At 39.0% G+C, this 21,524-nt stretch overlaps 2 protein-coding genes across 2 annotated transcripts in view; one reads left to right on the top strand and one right to left on the bottom strand.

The window, feature by feature from the left end:
* eif4ebp1 (eukaryotic translation initiation factor 4E binding protein 1) overlaps positions 1 to 4,256 on the top strand; it is a 47,232-nt gene extending 42,976 nt beyond the window's left edge. Inside the window, exons 3-4 of the mRNA XM_035526751.2 lie at positions 2,961 to 3,143; positions 3,541 to 4,256. Of these exons, the coding sequence (XP_035382644.1) occupies positions 2,961 to 3,143; positions 3,541 to 3,572 (215 nt within the window). The 3' untranslated portion in view covers positions 3,573 to 4,256. The remainder of the gene's footprint in view (positions 1 to 2,960; positions 3,144 to 3,540) is intronic.
* Positions 4,257 to 4,271: 15 nt separating this feature from the next.
* On the bottom strand, positions 4,272 to 6,382 carry ndr1 (nodal-related 1). Its single transcript, XM_026996086.3, has 3 exons — positions 6,082 to 6,382; positions 4,918 to 5,684; positions 4,272 to 4,809 (listed from the first exon to the last, which is right to left on the bottom strand). Exons 1-3 carry the CDS (start codon positions 6,380 to 6,382, stop codon positions 4,657 to 4,659), a joined length of 1,221 nt encoding a protein of 406 aa, XP_026851887.2. The 3' UTR covers positions 4,272 to 4,656.
* Between the last annotated feature and the right edge of the window lie 15,142 nt (positions 6,383 to 21,524).

The raw sequence follows: 21,524 nt of genomic DNA, 5'->3' as shown, positions 1-21,524 counted from the left end.
AGTTTGGGAGTGTGTGTGTGTGTGTGTGTTGGAGGGAGGGAGGGAGTTTGGGAGTGTGTGTGTGTGTGTGTGTGTGTTGGAGGGAGGGAGGGAGTTTGGGAGTGTGTGTGTGTGTGTGTTGGAGGGAGGGAGGGAGTTTGGGAGTGTGTGTGTGTGTGTTGGAGGGAGGGAGGGAGTTTGGGAGTGTGTGTGTGTGTGTGTGTGTTGGAGGGAGGGAGGGAGTTTGGGAGTGTGTGTGTGTGTGTGTGTGTGTGTGTGTTGGAGGGAGGGAGGGAGTTTGGGAGTGTGTGTGTGTGTGTTGGAGGGAGGGAGGGAGTTTGGGAGTGTGTGTGTGTGTTGGAGGGAGGGAGGGAGTTTGGGAGTGTGTGTGTGTGTTGGAGGGAGGGAGGGAGTTTGGGAGTGTGTGTGTGTGTTGGAGGGAGGGAGGGAGTTTGGGAGTGTGTGTGTGTGTTGGAGGGAGGGAGGGAGTTTGGGAGTGTGTGTGTGTGTTGGAGGGAGGGAGGGAGTTTGGGAGTGTGTGTGTGTGTTGGAGGGAGGGAGGGAGTTTGGGAGTGTGTGTGTGTGTTGGAGGGAGTTTGGGAGTGTGTGTGTTGGAGGGAGTTTGGGAGTGTGTGTGTTGGAGGGAGTTTGGGAGTGTGTGTGTTGGAGGGAGTTTGGGAGTGTGTGTGTTGGAGGGAGGGAGGGAGTGTGTGTGTTGGAGGGAGGGAGGGAGTGTGTGTGTGGGAGGGAGGGAGTGTGTGTGTGGGAGGGAGGGAGGGAGTGTGTGTGTTGGAGGGAGGGAGGGAGTGTGTGTGGGTGTTTTGGAGGGAGGGAGGGAGTGTGTGTGGGTGTTTTGGAGGGAGGGAGGGAGTGTGTGTGGGTGTTTTGGAGGGAGGGAGGGAGTGTGTGTGGGTGTTTTGGATGGAGGGAGGGAGTGTGTGTGGGTGTTTTGGAGGGGGGGAGGGAGTGTGTGTGGGTGTTTTGGAGGGGGGGAGGGAGTGGGTGTTTTGGAGGGAGGGAGGGGGGGAGGGAGTGGGTGTTTTGGAGGGAGGGAGGGGGGGAGGGAGTGTGTGTTGGAGGGAGGGAGGGGGGGAGGGAGTGTGTGTTGGAGGGAGGGAGGGGGGGAGGGAGTGTGTGTTGGAGGGAGGGAGGGGGGGAGGGAGTGTGTGTTGGAGGGAGGGAGGGAGGGAGGGAGTGTGTGTTGGAGGGAGGGAGGGGGGGAGGGAGTGTGTGTTGGAGGGAGGGAGGGGGGGAGGGAGTGTGTGTTGGAGGGGGGGAGGGAGTGTGTGTTGGAGGGAGGGAGGGAGGGAGGGAGGGAGTGTGTGTGTTGGAGGGAGGGTGGGAGTGTTGGAGGGAGGGAGGGAGGGAGGGAAGGAAGGAGTGTGTGTGTTGGAGGGAGGGAGGGAGTGTGTGTGTTGGAGGGAGGGAGGGAGGGAGTGTGTGTTTTGGAGGGAGGGAGGGAGGGAGTGTGTGTGTGTGTTGGAGGGAGGGAGGGAGGGAGTGTGTGTTGGAGGGAGGGAGGGAGTGTGTGTGTGTGGGAGGGAGGGAGGGAGGGAGGGAGTGTGTGGGAGGGAGGGAGTGTGTGTGTGTGTGTGTGTGTGTGTGTGTGTGTGTGTGCGTGTGTGTGTGTTGGAGGGAGGGAGACAGACAGGCAGACAGGAGTATTGCGTGCTCTGCACAGTTGGTCTATTTGCGCTTGTCTATGTTATGGATCACTGCTACTCTAATTTTGGACGTCGTTATCTTGTCTGTTATTGATGTTTTTGTTAATATTTTCATTTCTACTCAGAATTTATAATGCAATACCATTTGAATGTAATCTATTGCAACACTACATTCTGTGCTGAAATATAACAGCTATAACTACGGAGCCCATTAACAACAGCTTCAGTACAGACCGTGTAGTAGGAACATGTCTCTTGCAAGTACACTATTGAATCTGTGATGTAGATGTTCTTGACGAACATGCCAGTCGGTCTAGCGTGGCTTGGGCAGATGTATGTGGCATGTGACTTGTGATTTTTGCTCACTTTCATCTCTGCTTGGGTCTTGTTTTTTTTTGCTCTTGGAAGGCCTTCTGCTATTTCTATGTATGCTTGTTTAGTTCATCCTTTTCAAGTTGAGTGTTCTGCGGCAGTGTCACGTAATGCTGTAAACAAGGTTAATGGCAAACCCTGCAGTACCTTATATGAGACTCCTAGTATGATGGCACAACTGCAAATTGTATACATCAGATAATTTCGTATTGCTGCAGATTTATGTGATTTTTAGTACCTGTACCAGGACACTGAAATTCCTCTGTATCTGTTCTTTTGTGTTTTTACTTTTCTCACTTTTACTTTTCTATGTAAATCTGAAAGCTCTGACTTTGTAGGTTGGTTTATTGTTGATGATGTCCATGAACTGCCATTGTTCTTTACATTAGAACCTGAAGGAATGCAGTCTGTGTGTGTTTCTGGGTCTCTCTCTGTGTTCACCTGTGTGTGGGAAAGTCGACTCTGAATTTAGCTGGCTGATAACAGCAGGACTGGTACTATTTTGTCACTATCCACTCTAGAGAAGCATACTGACCATTTTCCACTTTTCACCCAATCAAATGTCTTTAAAATTACTGACAAGACTTGATTGTCAAACATGGCAAAGCTTGCAGGATTTAACATGTGTGGTATGAAAATGGGTGCATATACAGCTGAATATGCCATCTGTATTCTGTAGTGATGTTGGCTTACATGTTTGAACATGCCAAGGAAATTCATACTCAAATGAGTGTCCTCTGTATGATGTGCAGTGAAACATGACAGAAATGACACCCTAAAGGCAAATGTTTCTTGCATGTACTCTTCAGAGTTTCTGAGAAAAGGGTGACCTTTTGCATTCGTCAAATACAAAATACCCCTGCATAAACCATAACTTTGGCTGTTGTAAAGAAAACTTCAAGACTGATTCCAGATATGTTAATATCAAATTGCTAAACTCTGCAGGCACCCGGATTATCTATGACCGAAAATTCCTGTTGGATTGTCGCAGCTCTCCGCTGGCTCACACCCCTCCATGCTGTCTCCCTGACATTCCAGGGGTGACCAGCCCTTCCACTACCAGCAATGAAAAGGCTCGTCCAAAAGATATCCTCAACATCATCAGCTCTCCAGTGGACAAGGGTGCAGGTATTACTCTTTTGTTGGACATGACCAAAAGTCTTTATGACCTTTCCAGCATTTCTTATGATATCAAGCAATATGTGATATTGGCCAAATACCAAATAATTGTCACAGATACTCAACAACTGCATGGTTCACTCAATTGTGCACATATTTGCCCCTTGTGAAACTGAAGTGAAGGCAAGTGTGTCATTGGAAGGTTACCAGAACAACTATCTATCTAATCTATCTAGGGATATATGAGATTGACCAGGCTTTGCAGGGTATAGTGGAGCCATGAAATCACTTGCTATAAGTAGATAAATAAAACTACATTAGAAAATTGGGGCTGGCATTTACTTTGCTGCATATAGTTTTGCTCTGCTTATCTTGTGTGTGAATGTTGTTGTGTCTTTATGTCCAGGGGAGGATGCCCAGTTTGAAATGGACATCTAGCTGCAAGGAGTGTCCATTATAGCAAAGACATATATTACTGTGATGTTGACTGTATCCTAAAAGGACAAATGGAACGTGAGATTTCTCTATCCTTGTCATCTTACGTTTTTCATTTTCAACTGCTTTTTTCCTGTATTAATGCTGTCATTCAAGACAAGCACAAGCCATTACATATCAGTCATAATATCAACATACACTGATGTGCCTAGAAGTGCCACTGTCTGAGTTGTCTGATAGTGCCACACAAGCACACTGCTGCAGGTATTCCTGTCTATTTATGTTTATGCTCAAAGGTTTGGCTAAATCTAGTACATGACTTTTATTTGATCCACCTTGTGTAGTTTGCTAAATGACCACTGGGGGGAGTAGGATTTCTTTTGGATTGATTTAGTTTGAATCGTGCTGGAAGCCATCCAAACTGCTCTTGCGGACTAAGACCACGCTACATTCGCACTTGTTCGCAGTGTTACCTTTTGTACTGATAAAATTCAAGAATGTTTTTCTTCTGAAAAGTATTTTCACTTGGTGTGATTCAAATGAATGTAAATTGCCTTTTTATTTTGTTTATGCAGTGTAATTCTCTTCAATTTAAAAGGAATATATTATACCCCATTGTTCCTTAAGAGACATTAAAGCATGTCAAAAATGCTGCAAATGAGCAAATAAAAAGCATCTGAGAATTCATTTAGCTTTTGACACGTGTGTCTGACTGTCCAAAGAGGGTTAAATAAGATTCAGGGTTTACTAGATATAAATAAAATATACTTCGTTACATTTGTAAATTCACATTTGCTATCTACAAATTTTAAAACGTTCAAAATGTGGAAAGTGATGCACTGGGAGGGGGGGACTCAAGGAGTCCACAAAATTCAAATGAAAGCAGTTATATTGAACAGTTATTCAAGCAATGCAAAAATAATAGCGTAGGAAAGGGCTATTTCTCAAGTTTTGGTCCAGAGCTGCCATTTTGCATCTCTAAACAGAAGTCCCCTTGCTTGTAGTGCTGGGTCTGTCTGGCATTGTGGGACAGGCTTGTGTAGAGAAGCTGTAAGTGCTGAGGTTGTGTTGGCTCAGTGCTGGCGGGTTAACGGCAGCCGCACGCCTCTGCCACCATGCCCTCATGGTTCCGCATCACCATCTTGCCATTCTCGTAGTAGAGCATGGAGACAGGAGCCAGGAGTGTGGGTACGCAGGACGGGCAGGGGATACGGTCAGCATGGTGCAGCAGCAGAAGACTCTGATACACAGAGGGAAGCAGAGAAATGTTAATATCTCACATGGTAATTAGCGATGTATGAAAATGAATACACATTCATTTACAGTTCGACAACAGAGGTGTTCTCACCTGCATGTAGGCATGGTTTGTTGGGGAGAAGGACTCATTCAAAGGTGTTGGACAGCTACCCTCACAGCGATAAGCATTGTACCTCTTCGGATAAATGATCCACTTGCTCCAGCCAATCTGCTCGAAGTCCACCCACATGTCCACCTTTCTGCACAAAGGTTTTGTTGCACCCTCTGCATGTGAGGGACTTGGCAGCCTGCCAACCCCAGATCCTTCATGCAATCTCTTATGAGCTCTGTGGTTCCGCTTTTGCCGCCGGGCCACGGGCCCCTGACCTCCACTGCCCCGATCCACAGCTACATACTTTGAGTGTTCAGCTGTGTGGATGAGGGTTGATGTGTCTGCCTGGCTTTGCTTGGAGTAGACTACTATCATGACACTGTTTGCTGTGGTATGCTGAATAGTTTTAAGCCCATGACTGGTTCCTGTGTTGCTCTGGTCTTCCTGAATTGTTCCCTGGTGTGGTGGTGGTCCGCCCTGGTGCAACCAATACTTGAGCAAGACTGTGATATTGAGGACCCTCCAGGAGGAGTGTGATGCAGAGCTGCTTGGTGTTGCTCTCAGGCTGCCCAAGTGAAGACGTTCTTCAGTGCAGAAATTCTGATTACACTTGTCTTTCGGAGCATGGTAAATGTCCACCTTTGCGTTATCGGAGGTGGAAAACTCAGGCAGACCAATGCGTAGCTCTGCTCGCTGGACGTTATCAGTCGCTGAGATTGAGGACATATCAAATGTAATCACCCACTTGTCACCAACCTGGTAGCAGCCTAAAAACACAACATATAGTATAAGAACATGCAGCATTATATTTCTTAAACAGTCACTAAATGCAACCTCAGATAAGCAAAATATTTATCTTTGTGTAATTAAGGTTTGCATAATGACCTAGAAGTGTTCACACATTGGCAATCAAGCGATTAATAAAGCAAAAGGATTATATTGTCAGATTGTGTATTTCTGGCTACTTTTAGGCAGACATCTTGAAGCTAATACATAATCTAAAAAATAAATGACAAGCATACTGTGAAATTAATGTCAATCATTATTAAAATTGTTCCTTAATAATAGGAGTAAAAAGTGTACTTTAAAAATCTAAATCAAAGGAAAGACTACAATTTATGTCCCATAAACAATATAACCACAGATTCAATTAAATAAACTCACTTTTTGCGACCAAGCTTAGGACTGAATTGGAATTATGAAGAGACGGATTTTCATGACTGAGCCTGAAAGAGTTGACAGTTGATTTGCTGTCTCCAGATAGTAAAGTCCGGTAGAGATGCATCATGTACAGCGGATACTTGTTCGGATCGCGAGCACGAGAGCTTTGTCCTCTGCCGTTTTGGGGGGATCCGCCGATCCTGTTAATATATTTCTCGTGGAATCCAGTCAAAGCACCCGCGTATTCTGAATGGATCCAGCGCACGAAAATCGTGCAGAAGATCCCGCAGATCAATGGTCTCATAATCGAATTGAGAGGGGAACAGGCAGGTCCGCAGGTCTTTCTATCAGGTCGTCCCTTGCAGAATGACTTTGGTGTGATTATGTCGGACTCTGTAAGACTTATAGAAATATACAGCCCTTTGATGGCTTATGTCATCTGAAAGGTCTTTGAAGTTCTTCCGTGATTCCCAGATGCGCAGAGGGTGGGTAAATGGTTACATATGCCAAGATCATTGTGTATCGAAACCAACCGTCTTTAGTGTGCCAGAGGTGTGAAAACATTAATTCTTCTGCATTGATAACGCGCACTGAAGACCCTTTTCATAGTTGTCTCGAACAATAACATTAGTGGACCAGATTAGTTTATACACGTTACTTTGATTAATGGGAGAAAACCACTCCTGTGGCTGAATGAAATTGTCGTTTGAAAGAAAATAAATTAGAAGTTTTACAGTAATTATGATTCTGAGCGTCACATTAAGTCTACGTTGTTCATAGGCCTATTGCAGCTGTGGCGGTTAGGTCACATTTTCAACTACAGTTTTCCCAACTCGAACGATTCAAATATTTAAAGAACTAATTTTCTTCAGTCATTAACAAGACTAATAAGCACAATAAATCTTATTACCCCTTAGACTAATAACCTATCCAATAACAACCAAGTTTCAGCGCACGTCAAACTAATATACTTACAATCTAAGATATTTACAACCTATTAAGATAGTATTTAATATAATTGATTCTAGGATTAAATTAAGAGACGCTTACAGATGTAGAAAGCATGAATGGTCATTATAGTATGTATAGCAACAGATAAGAAAAAGGAAAGAAAAAGGGGAAAAAAGACTGCAGAAATGCAAAGTATACAACGGGTCCTGGATTTATATATATATATATATATATATATATATATACACACACACACACACACACACACACACACCCCACAGTATCGCTTTCCGTGCGCAAGAGCACAAACTACTTTGGTATTTTAATTTTCGCAGTCGTATTTTGCCGTGTTCTGTTACTGTGACTGTTGTCCCATTTCTAACTCGAAGTTAAATCGTAGTCCGTGTAACTGTCATAAAGCAATTTTGCAGAAAATAAATTTAAGGATTTAAATATTGCCGTATACCTCTGTAGAGATGAGCTACATACGTGGCTTTGGCATGTCTTCTTATGCAACATATAAAGTAAGCCCATGACAAGGCAATCTGTTTTTACACAAATGACCAACAGGGGGCACGGCATCACAGTGCATGACGATTGTTTGCTGCATAAGTATTAGAGGAAGAATTCGGAATGTTTTTCATGCTCTTAGGAAGTACAATATCATTATACTTAAGGGGAAGTTGCTGGCTACATCACAACTCTGCAATGTTTTCTTACTGTTTTATGATATTCTGCTTTAATTTATTTTTGCAGGGCTTCAGAATGCTCAGCCAAAGCATTGTAATCTAAGACATTACAGCTCCAATCATTTAAATTGAGATGTTAGTTTCGCCCTAACTTTTGAAGATTAGGTGGTCTAATGGTATGTATGAGGCACCTTGATCTTATCTGAATCGACATAACGAGAGCTTGGCCAAGTCGAGTAGAACCTGGCAAATCTTACTGATGTAAATGAACAATGAGCTTGATTGATACATTAACTGATACAATGAGCTTGCCTGATACAAAACATGATGTAGTTTGATTTCATGTTTGAGAGATTGGAGACCTCCAGTATAAGATGACTCAAGGCCACAGTATGGAACAGCTTTCCACACCAAAGCAGTTTATTGTTGATGTTCAGGGAGTTGCTTCTACACATTCACTGGTGCCATATCGAAAGCATTCCCCTTCCTCTGGCTCCTAAAATCCATGCCTGCCGTAAAGTAGATTAGAATTAGTAATTATTTGACAGTTCAACTGGTAAAAGTAAAGAAAAAACCATTTTAATATGCTCAGCTATTTCCGATTTAATGAGAAGTCCATGCAAGCTGTGGGTACACTGAAGCTGACTTGCTATGAAATCTCAGACTTTATTAACCAGCAAAGATGCTGATTGCCATAAATCTGTTCGCAACACCATAGCCCGTAGGGCGGCTCCAGGAAAAAAATGAACAGTGGCAAAAGGAAAACAGAATTGGGCCTTTGTGTAGTGTTGGTAGAACCATTCGCTTGGGCTCCATGTGGCTGGAAAACAAAAAGGCCATGAAATATGAAAGGGCCGCTCAACCGCCTTTGCGTCATTTGAATAATGGGGATAATTACCCCTGCTGCAGAGAAGCACCTGCATTAAAAATAAGCCTTTGATACCACCTTAAATTCAGTGCCATTAAGATTCAGAACAGAGGCCCTTGCTTTTCTAAGGCCAGAGAGATTCGCTCAGTCAACATCTGATGTCCTGCCCACTTTTACAAACAGCTAAATTGTAGCACACTCAAGAAATGCAGACTTTGTTGTGCAGATTGTATGATCTACATAACATATTCATGCAACATCAGTAGGAAACGGTGAATATCTTCATTATTTAAACTGCATCTTGAGGAAGATCATAAATCATACCAAGGATACTTTTGTTCAATGCAGACAGAAGAGATCCTTTTTTTTCCCCCTCAGTTTTTTTATTCCATTTTCACAGTTAGTTGAAGGTGTGAGGCAAGATTTCAGTTAAAACCTAAGGTTTAAATTTCAGTTGTTTGACATATATACATATATATATATGTGCTGATGAATCCAAGTGTTTGTTTTAAAATGTATGCATTTTTTATGAACCATCTTAAAACCTTTTTCTGTTACCTGCAACAAACCTACTGTTTTACTTTGTAGTTTAATGGCTGTGCTTTGTCTACCTTCTACATTTTAATTTTATTTTTTTGGTCCTTAACTCATGTAATCTGTGCAGTCTGCCAAGAAACACTATATACACGCACTTCATACAAAGCAGAAGTATGTCATGTAGTTTAAATCTAACTCTAGTGCTTCCAATTTTCCTTGGAGTGTATGCCAGCTTTTTAGTTAAGATAAATCACTTAAAATAATTATTTATATTTATAAGCCTTTGGGAAAACCATGGTATTAATCAGAGGAAAAGGCTGTTGTTTATTTGGCCAAAATCCACTAATGATATCATGCCATGAAGACCTTCAGTGCAAGTGCAGTGAAAAGCAATATTGAACTCTGGATAAATTACATAATTTAAAACAGTTTATTCATTCAGTATTACAATATATCTTTTTCCCCTTTGTGATCTTATGAAAATAGAAACCCGCAGTGTCATCTGTCATTGAAGTGCTATTTATATTACAGTGGCTAGCGCCATTATTGTTCTCTCACATCATCTCTGTTCAGTGATATAGGTCTTACTCCCAGTCCTGTGCTTCATCCAGTGTTGGATATTTATTTATTTATTTCACAGTGGTGTATTGTTAAAAAAAAAAAAAAGTCTACCTTGTGCCTTGGGTTTGTTCGGCTCGCTGGGTGAGAAATGATCTTGCTAGGAGACCATTTCGCGACTGAACAGTTTGCAATGTCTCATTTGAAGCAGCTTCACCAGGGCACTCATGTTGGTCTCAGTTATAAAAGATGGATTGTTTTGTCTACGTTGTGGGAGCACACTGACATACAGGAGACACCAACGCATTTTAGAAATTCACTAATTACTATGTTAAATCTGAGTATTTTTGCAACATTTTTCCAACCACTGTCCAAGTTTTAGTGATTGTGGTTGGTAGCATAACTGTTTGAAAATTGAAGATTGGAGTCCATTTTTCATAATTATTAATTAAATAGGTATAAAAGGATATTGTTGTATAGTAAGACTAAAAGTAATATTTAAAAACATGTTTAGTATCTTTGTATCTTTGACTACACTTATACAGTACAAACCAGAAAAAAGTTAAAAAGTTAAAAATATCTCATAAAACATGTTAGGAGTGGTTATGAAATATCTCAATTATTGGAACACTAACTTGTACCAGAATCTGGTCAGGTAACAGACTCCAGGCACTGAAACCACTGCTCTGAAAACAATAAATTGTTGAATTCAAATGTCGGGAGGCCATGCAGAGCAGTGTTTGGTTTGTTGTAGCTCAGTGATTTCTAAACACTGAATGGTTAGATCATCTGCATTGAGCGCAGCAGCTGTTGTGGGCTTTGTGCCTCAGCTCTGGGTGATCTTTTAGACAATACCAAGGCTTCATTTTTAATTTGGTCTACCTTGGTGAAATCCACAGAGATACCAGGATTTCTAATTAAAACTCCACCTGCCTCAATACTGATGCAATATCTTTTTTTTTTTTCCATCAGTAAGAAAGAGGAGGTTCCATGACTTTGGGTATTAGTTTGGCTTCATCAGCAATGGCAGCAAAGGTGTATATATTTGGTAAAGCATTTTGGATGAAAGGACATGCTGCAAGACAATGTTAGACTTATTTAATTTCAGCATATATAATATCTTGCATGTATCCATGAACTCTACATATGCTTATACATGTTTGACATGATTTGGATTTACAACATTAAAATATTTTACTGCTTTACTGACTTATTCTGCAATGCCACATGTAATTCTCTCACCAGCTATCAGAGGTGGGTTGGCTTACCTAAATTAAATTTGAAACTATTTAAATGTCCATCCATATCCTACCTATTACACTGAAAACAATAAACACAAATCCATGATTACAGTGAGTATAGCTTATATTTTTACTGGTTACCATCTTAATGTAGTGAGTATGTGAAACACAGAAATGACTTTCTGTTTCCCACATTTGAATAAAAAGAATGTATAATGATTTCAGCATGTCATTAACTGACGTTATGTTTTGAAATGAAAGCGGGAAGTGATATTGAGAGATGTAATTTGTTCTACCAGGCGTTGATAATTGCACCTGCTGGTTTACTAGGAGGAATGGCAAAGTTTGTCTGAATGCCTTTTCATATATTTGCATCTCTTATTCGCTCCTTGTAATGATGATTGCATGATGGATGATCAATCTCTATTTTCAGGCCCTCAGCAACAACAGCAGTGAGTCAGTCATAGTAAAATGGCTTCATGTAGGGCAGTGAGTATTGACAAAATTGGAGAAGATTTGTTTAACATAGGATAAATGTTTTGCCACACCGATTCAACACTTTTGAGAAATGTATGTTTCATTTTTAATATTCATGTTTTGTCTTTTTGTTTGTGTTCATTTCTAATTATGCAGTGTCTCAAGCTTCAAATAATTACAATGAGTATATCCATTGTAATTAATGAACAGTTATGAATTATGGAATTTATCATTTATATAAGGTTGAATAACTATCAAAACCCAATAGAGGATTTTAAATGTAGTCCTTGACAGAATTAATCATTTCTAACTACACGCTGCATTAAATGTTCAGCTACATTAATTTTAGTACAAATTAAGACAAAAGAGTGTAGATCTGTGTTTAAACCTGGAACTAGTAGACATGAGTTTGACTGAGTGCCAAGATGTCAGATGCACAATACACTGACCTGGATAATTGATGTTTATTGTAAAAGCGTATCCTTTTGAAAGTTTCTACAAAAGAAAATATCTGCAGTATTTGCCTAAATTGTGCATCCCAGGGCAATAGCATTATTTTCATGATAGTATAAGCTTCATGACTAGAGGTAAGGAGTAAAAGAATACTCAACTACCATGAGTATTCACCCTCACCATTATTGAGAATTTATACTTTACTTGGTTATTTAGACTTTTGAAGATGTTTACTAGAATTACAAGGGATGCATTGTATTTCTAACTCTCTACTATATTTGTCAACATTGTATTTCTCTGGTGAGTATATTTTAAGTTTGAGTGAACTAAGGGAGATTATCTTGTAGGTTACATATAGCATTTTATATTTTACTTCTGATATTTAAGAAAGTGTTGGTCTTAGTGGGCCTACTTTTAATCTGTGTTTTCTCCTTTTGCTCAAGTAAATAATTTGGTTTGGCTGTCAAAGTGTGCTAAGCACATCTTAATAAATGTGTAATAAATGTTTTCCAGCAGCTCATCACTACAGATTAAAATATGTACTGATATATAATTTGTCCCAGTAACCAAACTAAATCAGTATGAGGTAAAAATGATTAGCATATTAATGATTAGGCATTTTATATTAATATATTAATTGAGAATCTGGTATTATGTACAGTTTGTATTTCAACAGGAAGCTAAGTAGATGGGGAAAATCAACAGCACTAATAGTTTAGCTGTGAAGCCTGCTAAACCAACATATAAAATACAAAGTTTTGGTTTGCTATCAGGGTCCAAAAATGAAATGACCTGGGTTATTCTTAAGATTGAAGGCACTTTCTTTCATTTAAAGGGCATACCTTTCCACAAATGTAAATGTCACACTTTTCACACATGCATGATAACAGTTTATTTGTTTTGATCTTCTGCAGGAGTGTGTTTTTCATGTAATGGAGAACATTATGTAATGCTGACTGTAGAGTAATTCTTAGATTCACAATCAAGAAATACAAAATAACACAGTCTTGTAAATAAAGTTCTAGTATTACTGATATATATGCAAAGTTTTCCTTTCCACTTTAAAGGAAAGAAAATATTGTTTACACAATCCTCCAGCTGAAATACTATGGTTTAAAAAGTCAAATAACAGAAAAAGCTGAATGCAACTGTTACTTGTATACTACTTGTACAGTCTGAAAGGTGAAGATGAGTGCAAATAGACTATGCGGTTTGCATTTTTACACTCCACATATCTGCCATTTTCAATTGCAATTGCACAGAAAATGGTACCGGTGTGCTGGGAAGTAGATTTTCTATTGATTTAAAGAAACGATTGCTTTGGGGTAAAAAAGAGCATCAAAGTGGATTTATTTTCCTTTTGCTATATTATATATTTGAGATCTTATCTGACTTCATCATCAGCCATCATCATGTTTTTTTAGATGACATCAATCAGCTGAGGGTCGTGGTAAGAGTATCTTCAGCTGCCTAAAATGACAGGTTTCCTCTCGCTGTGATTGCAGTCATTTCAGACAGACACAATAACAGCTGTGCATCTTATAGCCTTCATCATCACGTCTGATCCTTTGATAAAATAGTGTGTATTCAGTGCATGCAACTCCTGTCCTTCCCACATTATAGTCACTTTAAATGATTTAAATGAGCAAAATGTGCGAGGTTCATTTTCCACTTGAGAAGAATGGGCAGAGGATTTTCAATAGATTTATACTACACATTTTGAATTAAGAGAGTTATGGAAAGTTACGCATTATATGAAATACATCACTGTTTGAATGAAGCACTTAAAATATGATGCAGCATATTGGTACTCTCACACAAAGCATTCAAGAAGGGAATCAAGACTCCACACATGGCTGACTATTTTCATTTGGACTATATTTTATTTGTATATATATATATATAGAGTGAGTGACAAACAAAGAGTGCCCTTTAAATAATTGGGAATCATGTGATATTGTGTTTGTTTCTTAGACCTTTTGACTCCCTGTGGACGATTCCGTACGGGAGAAAAGCAAGGAGGAAGAATAACATGGGTTATTCATCACGCCAAGACACATCAAACAAATAGCTGATGTGATGCCACAGAGGATTGCTGGAGGAAATAGGAGGCACTACAAAAGTGAGTTCAAAATGTGTGGAACAGGCTTTCTGACCAGAGGATATCATCTAGTTGAGCTGTTTGTCTAAAGCCTAGCTTTTTGATAAAAATGTACTACTGGAAAATTGGATTTCATGTAAATGTAATTAGAATTCATGTAATTTCATTGATAGTAACTTATGACAAAGCCTCTTCAACATTCAGTTTAATCAAAGTGTTATATGGTTTAAACTCAAATCATTTATCAATATTCTTTGTTCATTTTGTATAAACCCTGCAAGCTCATTATTTTAACTTGTTCTTTGCTGGTGATTATGTCTTTGATATGATTTAGACCCACACAGACCAAGGGTGAGCTTGTGAAAACACTGAGTTTTGCTGGAATATTTGTTATCTTATAGAGGACCTGACTTCTGCAGGGATGCAGACCTGTTGGATTTAAATATCTCTGCTTAGTTCCTGGCTATGCTGTTAACCAAATCAGTCAGTAAGGCTGGGAAAAAATATATGACAGGCCTAGTGGGGAGAGACACTTAGTCAAATCAGTCCTCACTGTGAAGGCAGGTCTAGTGCTTGGTTTCACTAGATGCCTATGACATACTATAGGTATCTCTCATGAATTTGTGTTTTATGATCATTTGAACATTTCTTAGTTCACTAATCAACAGATGTGTATTTTAAGTGTATATGTGTATGAGTGGATATATGTTTAGAGGCGCTTTGAAGAAGTAAGCTACGCTTGTTCTTTGAACTTCAATACTGACAACTTCATTATTTACTTGGATGACGTTACTGTTATAGTGGAAGAAAAATTATCTGACTTGACCTTACTGTTGTAGAGGAAGAAGACCTCTGATTAAGGCAAGTGGCACAGTAATCAATCATCAGTAAACAGGATAGATAGAGAGGAAAAGCACAGTGTCAGAGACTGTACAATATGTGACAGCTTTTCCAAGTAATAATTAAGCTCAGTGAAACTTCAAGGCTGAGGGTTGGGTGAGCTCAAAAACCACACCCCTGCACATCCTTGCATTTAAAATGACTTTCAATACTTTCAGTTTTATTCAGCTGGCAGTTTGTCAGCAAAACGACATACGTTTTTTAGCAATGTTCTAATTCCCACTTATGTTTCGCCAAATTAGAAGACTTCATTTCATTATTCAAGATGTGGGATTGTTGTTTCAGTGCAGCCGATTCTAACATTGGGTATGTTTCATGTCTATAATATGTGCTTCACTTCCCTGTGCACTCTTGAAGGCAGAAAGAATGAGTAAATTCTGTTACCTTTTTCCATGATGGAGTTGCAGACATCACGTCTCTCTGAGCTCACGGGGATTTAAATGTGTTTTTAGACTAGATGAACTCAGTGGTATTAGCCCAGGCACAGACTCAAATTAAAACATACTTAAAGTTGTGCAAGCTTGTTTCAGTTTTCTAGCTGTAAAAAATGTGGAACTATATGATAAGAAATGCTCCTGTGCTTTAAACACTTTGTGATTTTGTGATTTGTGAGGATGGCCATTGCGGTGATTGTTGATTTACTGGTATTTCCTAAAATAAGAATTACATATTGAAAAACAAATCTTGCATGAATTTTAAGATTTTTCAGTTATTCAGAATTACAAGAAGAAATGTGATTTGTGGCTGGTCAACAATACACTGACACTCTACAAAGTGCAAATATACTGCAAATTCGAAAATGTGATGTTAAAGGCTCTTATCATTAATATATTTCTAGCCTGTAAGAGAAACATTACCTGTTCTCATATGAGAGCACATGTTTTCTGTATTTGCAGCCTCTCCTGGGTAGGACCCTTTTCAGAGTCTCTGGGTCCCTTCTTTAATAAATTCTTCTGCTCACCCCTGGCTAGAGTAATGCCACACTTACTGGGCTCCTGCTACTTCAGACGTGTTTACAGAGAGACACTAGTCAAGAGGATAGAGGATACAGTGGAACTGTTGTAATGAGATTGTCACCCTCCTTAAAGCTATACTAAGCAATATTTTCACATTTTGGTCACATACTATTAATATTAATTAGGTATTAATTAATAATATTAATTAACTATTAATATTAGGCCAGTACAGATAGGTGCTAGGGGATTTGTAGTTGAATCTTTGCTTACAGAATTTGGTTTTAGAGATTGCAAGGTAAGGGCAGCTGAGTTGTCAGAAGTAGTTGACTGGATTGCCATGTCACTGTCATGTTAAGAATGAACATGCATTAACGGTGCCAATGGTGCTATGTACAACCAGAGTCACTGGGGAGGCCAGTAGTATGGATCTGTTAGGTTAGGAAGTGTTTGGTGGTATAGCAGGTAAAATCCATATGGAACTGGCAGCATTGAGTAGTCATTAAAGTTGCCAGTGGGGCTGGCTATGCCCTTAGGACAGTATGGATTTTATAGTTTAGGGAGTGGTTGGCTGTGTTCGTTTAAAAGTGAGCTTGGATGGGGGTGGGTCTGGGACAGCAGACCTCACTGATGAGCCTTCCAGAGTTGTTGTGGGCTGAATTCAGTGAAACCCAGATGAAGAGAGGTGTCTACCTGATGAGTCCTGCTACACTATCGAGTGCAAGCATGAGCAGTTCATCCTGTGTTTCTCATTTCTGCTTCAACACCAGTATGGGTTTTTGAATATTGGGTGCTTCCGTCACCTCATTAAGAAACTGCTCTTGCATCCACCTTCCTCACTCTTTGTTACATCAGTACCTTTAGTGCCCTTGTACTGCATAATATTATACATTGGTATGGATGTTTGACATAAAGCATGATGGGTAGATGTTTTGTCCTTGTTGTGAACATGTTTCATGTGATCCCATAGGTCAGGTTACTGTCACCTCCTTTTTAAAGCTCACACCTTTCATCTTCTCCTTTAGTGTCACTTTGTAGCTGTTGACTGACAGTTGATTAATCTGAAACTCACCAACCCCTATTATTAGCCAATCAGTGCAGCTAATTGCCTAGAAACTCTAGACAGCTGGAGTTATTTGTTGAACTTCAGCATATTGTGATTGAGTTTCCCTGTCCTAGACTGAATGCAACAGTAGAGAATGATTATGTATTAGATATAATCCTTTCTGTGACCACAGGCCAGGGTCGTTTGTAAAATCATGCCAGTGTATCAAAACCTGTTGTAGAGCTCTGAACGCGGACGCAATGTCTGCTGATCTTCCCTGTTTATATTTCTAATAAATTGTTTCCTTATTGAAATAGCAGATAATAATATAATTATTGTATTTTAAAAACATTTAGTTTATCACTCTGTAATGACAGTTAAAGCTATGTTAAATCTATTAATCAATGAACTTACTCAAGCATTTAGTTTGCCAATCACTGAGGTTATATTTTACACTCAAACTTTGAAGAGCCAATTAGTTTAGTTGCAAATTAGGTGCATAATAATCATCCAATCAAAATTTTGATGAATTTTAATGAGTTAAATCATTTCAAGCTCATCACCATTTTAAACTGATACCAAGAGTTTCTATTCTTTAAAACTGATCTTTTGCCCTGTATTGCCAGATTGACCAAACATTATTTTTTTGCATTATGAAAGTTGTACAGTAAAATAAAAAAGGATAGATCTTAAACATTAAAGGCAAACACTGGGTCAGTTTAGACAGTTTTCTTAGATAGTGGACACAAGTCAAAGACCTTTTAGAAAAGTTCTCCAGAGGAAGCAGCTTTCATTGGCTTTCCAAACACATGACACCAGCATTTCACTGGGTGTCAAGAAGGTGTGATTGTGTGTCTACGGTAAATAGAAAACGTTAGCCTGTCAGTTACATTCTCCATATATAGTAGATGTTTGTACTGTTATTATGGTGTGAATGCCAAGAATCATCATATAATAATGTCATAATGGTTTTCATTCCTTGGTTTGAACTATAACACCTGGGTTCAGACAGCTGTTATTCAAGGACATGCAGATCAATTTTTATGTTGACCTTGAGAGTTTTTGAATATGGAAATTGACTTCTTTTAAAGGAGATTATTAAATGGCCTTGCACACAGCATTCTATGCCTATTAGATATTTAATATTTGACTAATGAATAGCTCTTATTAAATGCCACTGATGGCTTCTCCACATCCGTAATAAATTGATATGACAGCCATAAGGCCAGGCTTAAATAATTTTTTTTCTTGGCTGAAATCCTGATGTTCTCTGTCAATTATATAATTTACTGTGTGCAGCTAAATTACCCTATACTAAAGCCAATGGCTCCTCATATTTTGATTTTTAGTGTTTCTTTCATAATTACTCTTTCAATCAGTTTATCTATACCCCTCTTTCACCACATGAAAAAAAAACAACAACTCACACATTCATCCTCCTCACACTCTTTTCCCTTTTGACTCACAAAGAACATAACTGTGGGGAGCATGGCCTTTTGTGTCTGATGAGATAAATATTTATGAGCAGTGGGCATGGAGGTGATTGAGCTGCTTCTGTGTGGATAGAGAGGGGCTTCATTATGCACCCAGTCAAATCACCGGGGTCAAGCAACACAGCAAGAGATACGGCCGCTCTGTGCCGACTGGGGTCTTTCAAGTGGCTATCGGCAGGCTGCCAGGCCAAAATGCAATACCCTTCCTCTATGCCCTTCCCCTTTCGTTCATATCAAAGACAACTTATTGCCACCAAATATTTCATATTACATTCTCTTCTGCTCCTCTTCACTGTCAAGAACCCTTTCACTCATCACTAATCCTTCTGAGCCTCCTTACTAAGCATGTCAGCCAAGGAGCTGGTATAGTGGCTCCGAAATGGTTTGTGTTGTGCTACACTGGAAAAAGGAGTTGTCAGTTCAACGTTGCATCTCTCTTAAATAGTTTTAGAGATATCTTGGAGACTGAATTTGAGACACTTGGTGAGGGATGTCTCTTGAAGTGTTCTTCAATGTCTAAAGCTTGTAAAGGTGTCTGGTCTTGTGTTGCAGAGACTGCAGTTGGTGGTGCAGACTGGGTGAGGATTCTTCTAGATAGCTGAGCCCTGTGGGTCATCCAATGAACAGAGGTGATGGCTGCATGACCTATGCAGCTCTCAGTGGAAAGCCAGTCTGACAGATGCCTCCCTTGGGCTTTATACCATGGGCTTCTTCAGACAACTGCAGCACAATCAGCATCCTATAACGCTGAGAACAGCCACATATTCTCCCAGAAGCAAGGAAGAGATTTTCGGACAACTGAACATTAAAAAATGCTTCATCTTAAATTATGTGTGATATAACATCTCAGCAGGGCAGATGCTACTACCAATTAGGCTAATTCTTTCTTCCTTAATTAAGATTTTTCATGTTCCATTTTTACTGTTTTTTTTTTTCCTCTGTCATTAATTAAAATGGAGAGAGACATAAAGCAATTTAGTGCTGAAAATAAACATACTTGAAAGTTAAAGAACATCACAATACATATCTGGGATTACCACTCATTATGTTTTGGGTAATGAGATAATTTGTTTTGCCTTTAATGTCAATCAGAGTAGATTTAATTTTGTCCCTCCATCCCCCAACAAATGATGTGCATTGGAATACTGATCTTATTTTTAAGTTTATTATTTCTGATAATAGTCAGTCTAATGGTAAACTTAAACACACACACACGTTAAATTTTGGTAACCGGAATCTATGACGAAAAATATTCATTGACGCCACTTTTTTCCACGGTGAAAACGAGACGAGAATTAAATAAAACAATAACTATGAAATATGGTACACTTTACATCAGAGAATATAAACTAAACGAGAACGTGAGATTATTTGTAATCAATTAATCTTTTTCCAATTATATTAACTTTTCAAACTAGCATCGAGGCACACAAGTGACATGGGGTTTTGTTGGTATGACTAAGCACACGTCACAAAAATAACTGGAAAAAAAACACAGCAAACATCAAGCAACATTTGAGTACCCACCATACAGAAAGTTTTTTTTTTTTTTTTTAATGTAAGTTAATATTACCTTAAGATCCGTGATCGCTTTTGAAAATATTCTATGTGGGGCTGTTTGTGACATTGTCAGTTTCAGTAAGCATCCCAATACAACCTAAAACAAACTACTAGTGCTCTGTGAATTAGCCAGTGATTATTTAACTGCCACTAAAATAAAAAATAATCATGAGTTATCATTAGTTGCAACTCTAACCTGCTCAGAAGGTACAGTATGCATAATTAAAAGTCTTGTTCATAAACATAACTACAATAAGATCACACCAACACAGCAATTAGGAAATTCTAGAGATGCAAATATTGCTGGAGGACGTTTTATTCTACAAAGAAAATGTATTACTATGCGACTTTATGTATGATGCGTGAATTAGTTTATGTGGCTTCCACACCTTTGCAAGAGCAACTTCTAAAAATCTGATTAAGATTTTAGCTTGTTTATTTAAAAACATCTGTATATTTGTAAAACATTTTAAAACAAATAGATAGCTTGCATTCTTAAAGTTAAGGCAGTGGTCTTATACAATCTAGCTATAAATCAGGTATGAAAATGAAAGCTCATATTCTCAACCTAAACGTCTAAGTCGTAAAACGAGCTGATTTTAGCTGTTCGCCAGAATCACCACTAAAACACAAAGATAGCTAACGTTAGCAATTCGCGAGAACCACTAAATTAGCTACACAACAAGCTGTTAGTTTAGCTAACGCTAGCTAGCGAAATAAGTTAAGACTAGCTAACAGTTAACACTGGTGCAAAAATATGTTTCTCTAGTTCACTGGTACTACAAATAAAAACTACCACAAAATACGCAATATACAGCTTGACTAGCTAGCTAACCTTCCATTTTAGCAAGCTACTCAGCAACGTGTACTTTTTCCATCAAAATTGTCTCAAATGGATTTTGGATAAGAGATCTTAATGAATTTAGAGGCGCCTAAAATGCCGTACATTGAGTAACCGCGTTCATTATTATCAATAACGTTGGCTACATTTATGTAGTTATGTGCCTATTTTGCTACTGTCAGCTGCTCTGACTGGGCGATCGCACAATAAGAAAGGGAATAAACAAAAAAACTAATTTCCCCCAGTATATTTTATATATTACACATTATTGTGCATTGGTTGCACATCGATACTTAAATTAAGTAGTGATTATTTTAAATTATTTTTTAAATGTTTATTTAAAAAATAAAAATAACTTCCACCAGGGAGGGCGACGCTAGACGCCAGATTAAGATTTGTCAAAGCAGGTCGTGCACACAACGTACGTTAACAATGTTAACTTTGACTTTAGTTTAGCGGTTTGATGTCAATAAGGGGTATATGTAGCCTTTATCAGATGTTCATATTAAATTGGTTGTGTTTACATGCAAATATTTTCTCCCATCCTACTGAATTCATTCAATTACAGATTAGGAATGACCTGTTTATATGCATACTCTACCTAAAAATATGTTGGTACAGGCGCTACAAATGATAAAGTTCAAAATTACGCGCGTGCGTAGCGTGCAACTTGGTTTATAGGTTATGGAAAACCAAAGTGGTCAAAATTCGCCCCGAAAGAAACGCGTTTTATTTGTAAAGCGTTTTGGACGCTTTTACGCCGCAAAAACCATCAAAAA

The sequence above is a fragment of the Electrophorus electricus genome, chromosome 8 (assembly GCF_041902795.1).
Source record: "Electrophorus electricus isolate QZ-2024a chromosome 8, ASM4190279v1, whole genome shotgun sequence".
Lineage (NCBI taxonomy): Eukaryota > Metazoa > Chordata > Actinopteri > Gymnotiformes > Gymnotidae > Electrophorus > Electrophorus electricus.
The sequence above is the reverse complement of the archived record's forward strand: the minus strand, read 5'-3'. Positions and strand labels throughout refer to the sequence as shown.

Bases quoted from the DNA above. Each gene is read 5' to 3' on its own strand.
- ndr1 (XM_026996086.3), bottom strand. From the start codon at position 6,382: ATGAGACCATTGATCTGCGGGATCTTCTGCACGATTTTCGTGCGCTGG. The intron at 5,685-6,081 runs GTGAGTTTATTT...TTGTGTTTTTAG, and splicing joins CCTAAGCTTGGTCGCAAAAA to GCTGCTACCAGGTTGGTGAC. The intron at 4,810-4,917 runs GTGAGAACACCT...TCTGTGTATCAG, and splicing joins CAAACCATGCCTACATGCAG to AGTCTTCTGCTGCTGCACCA.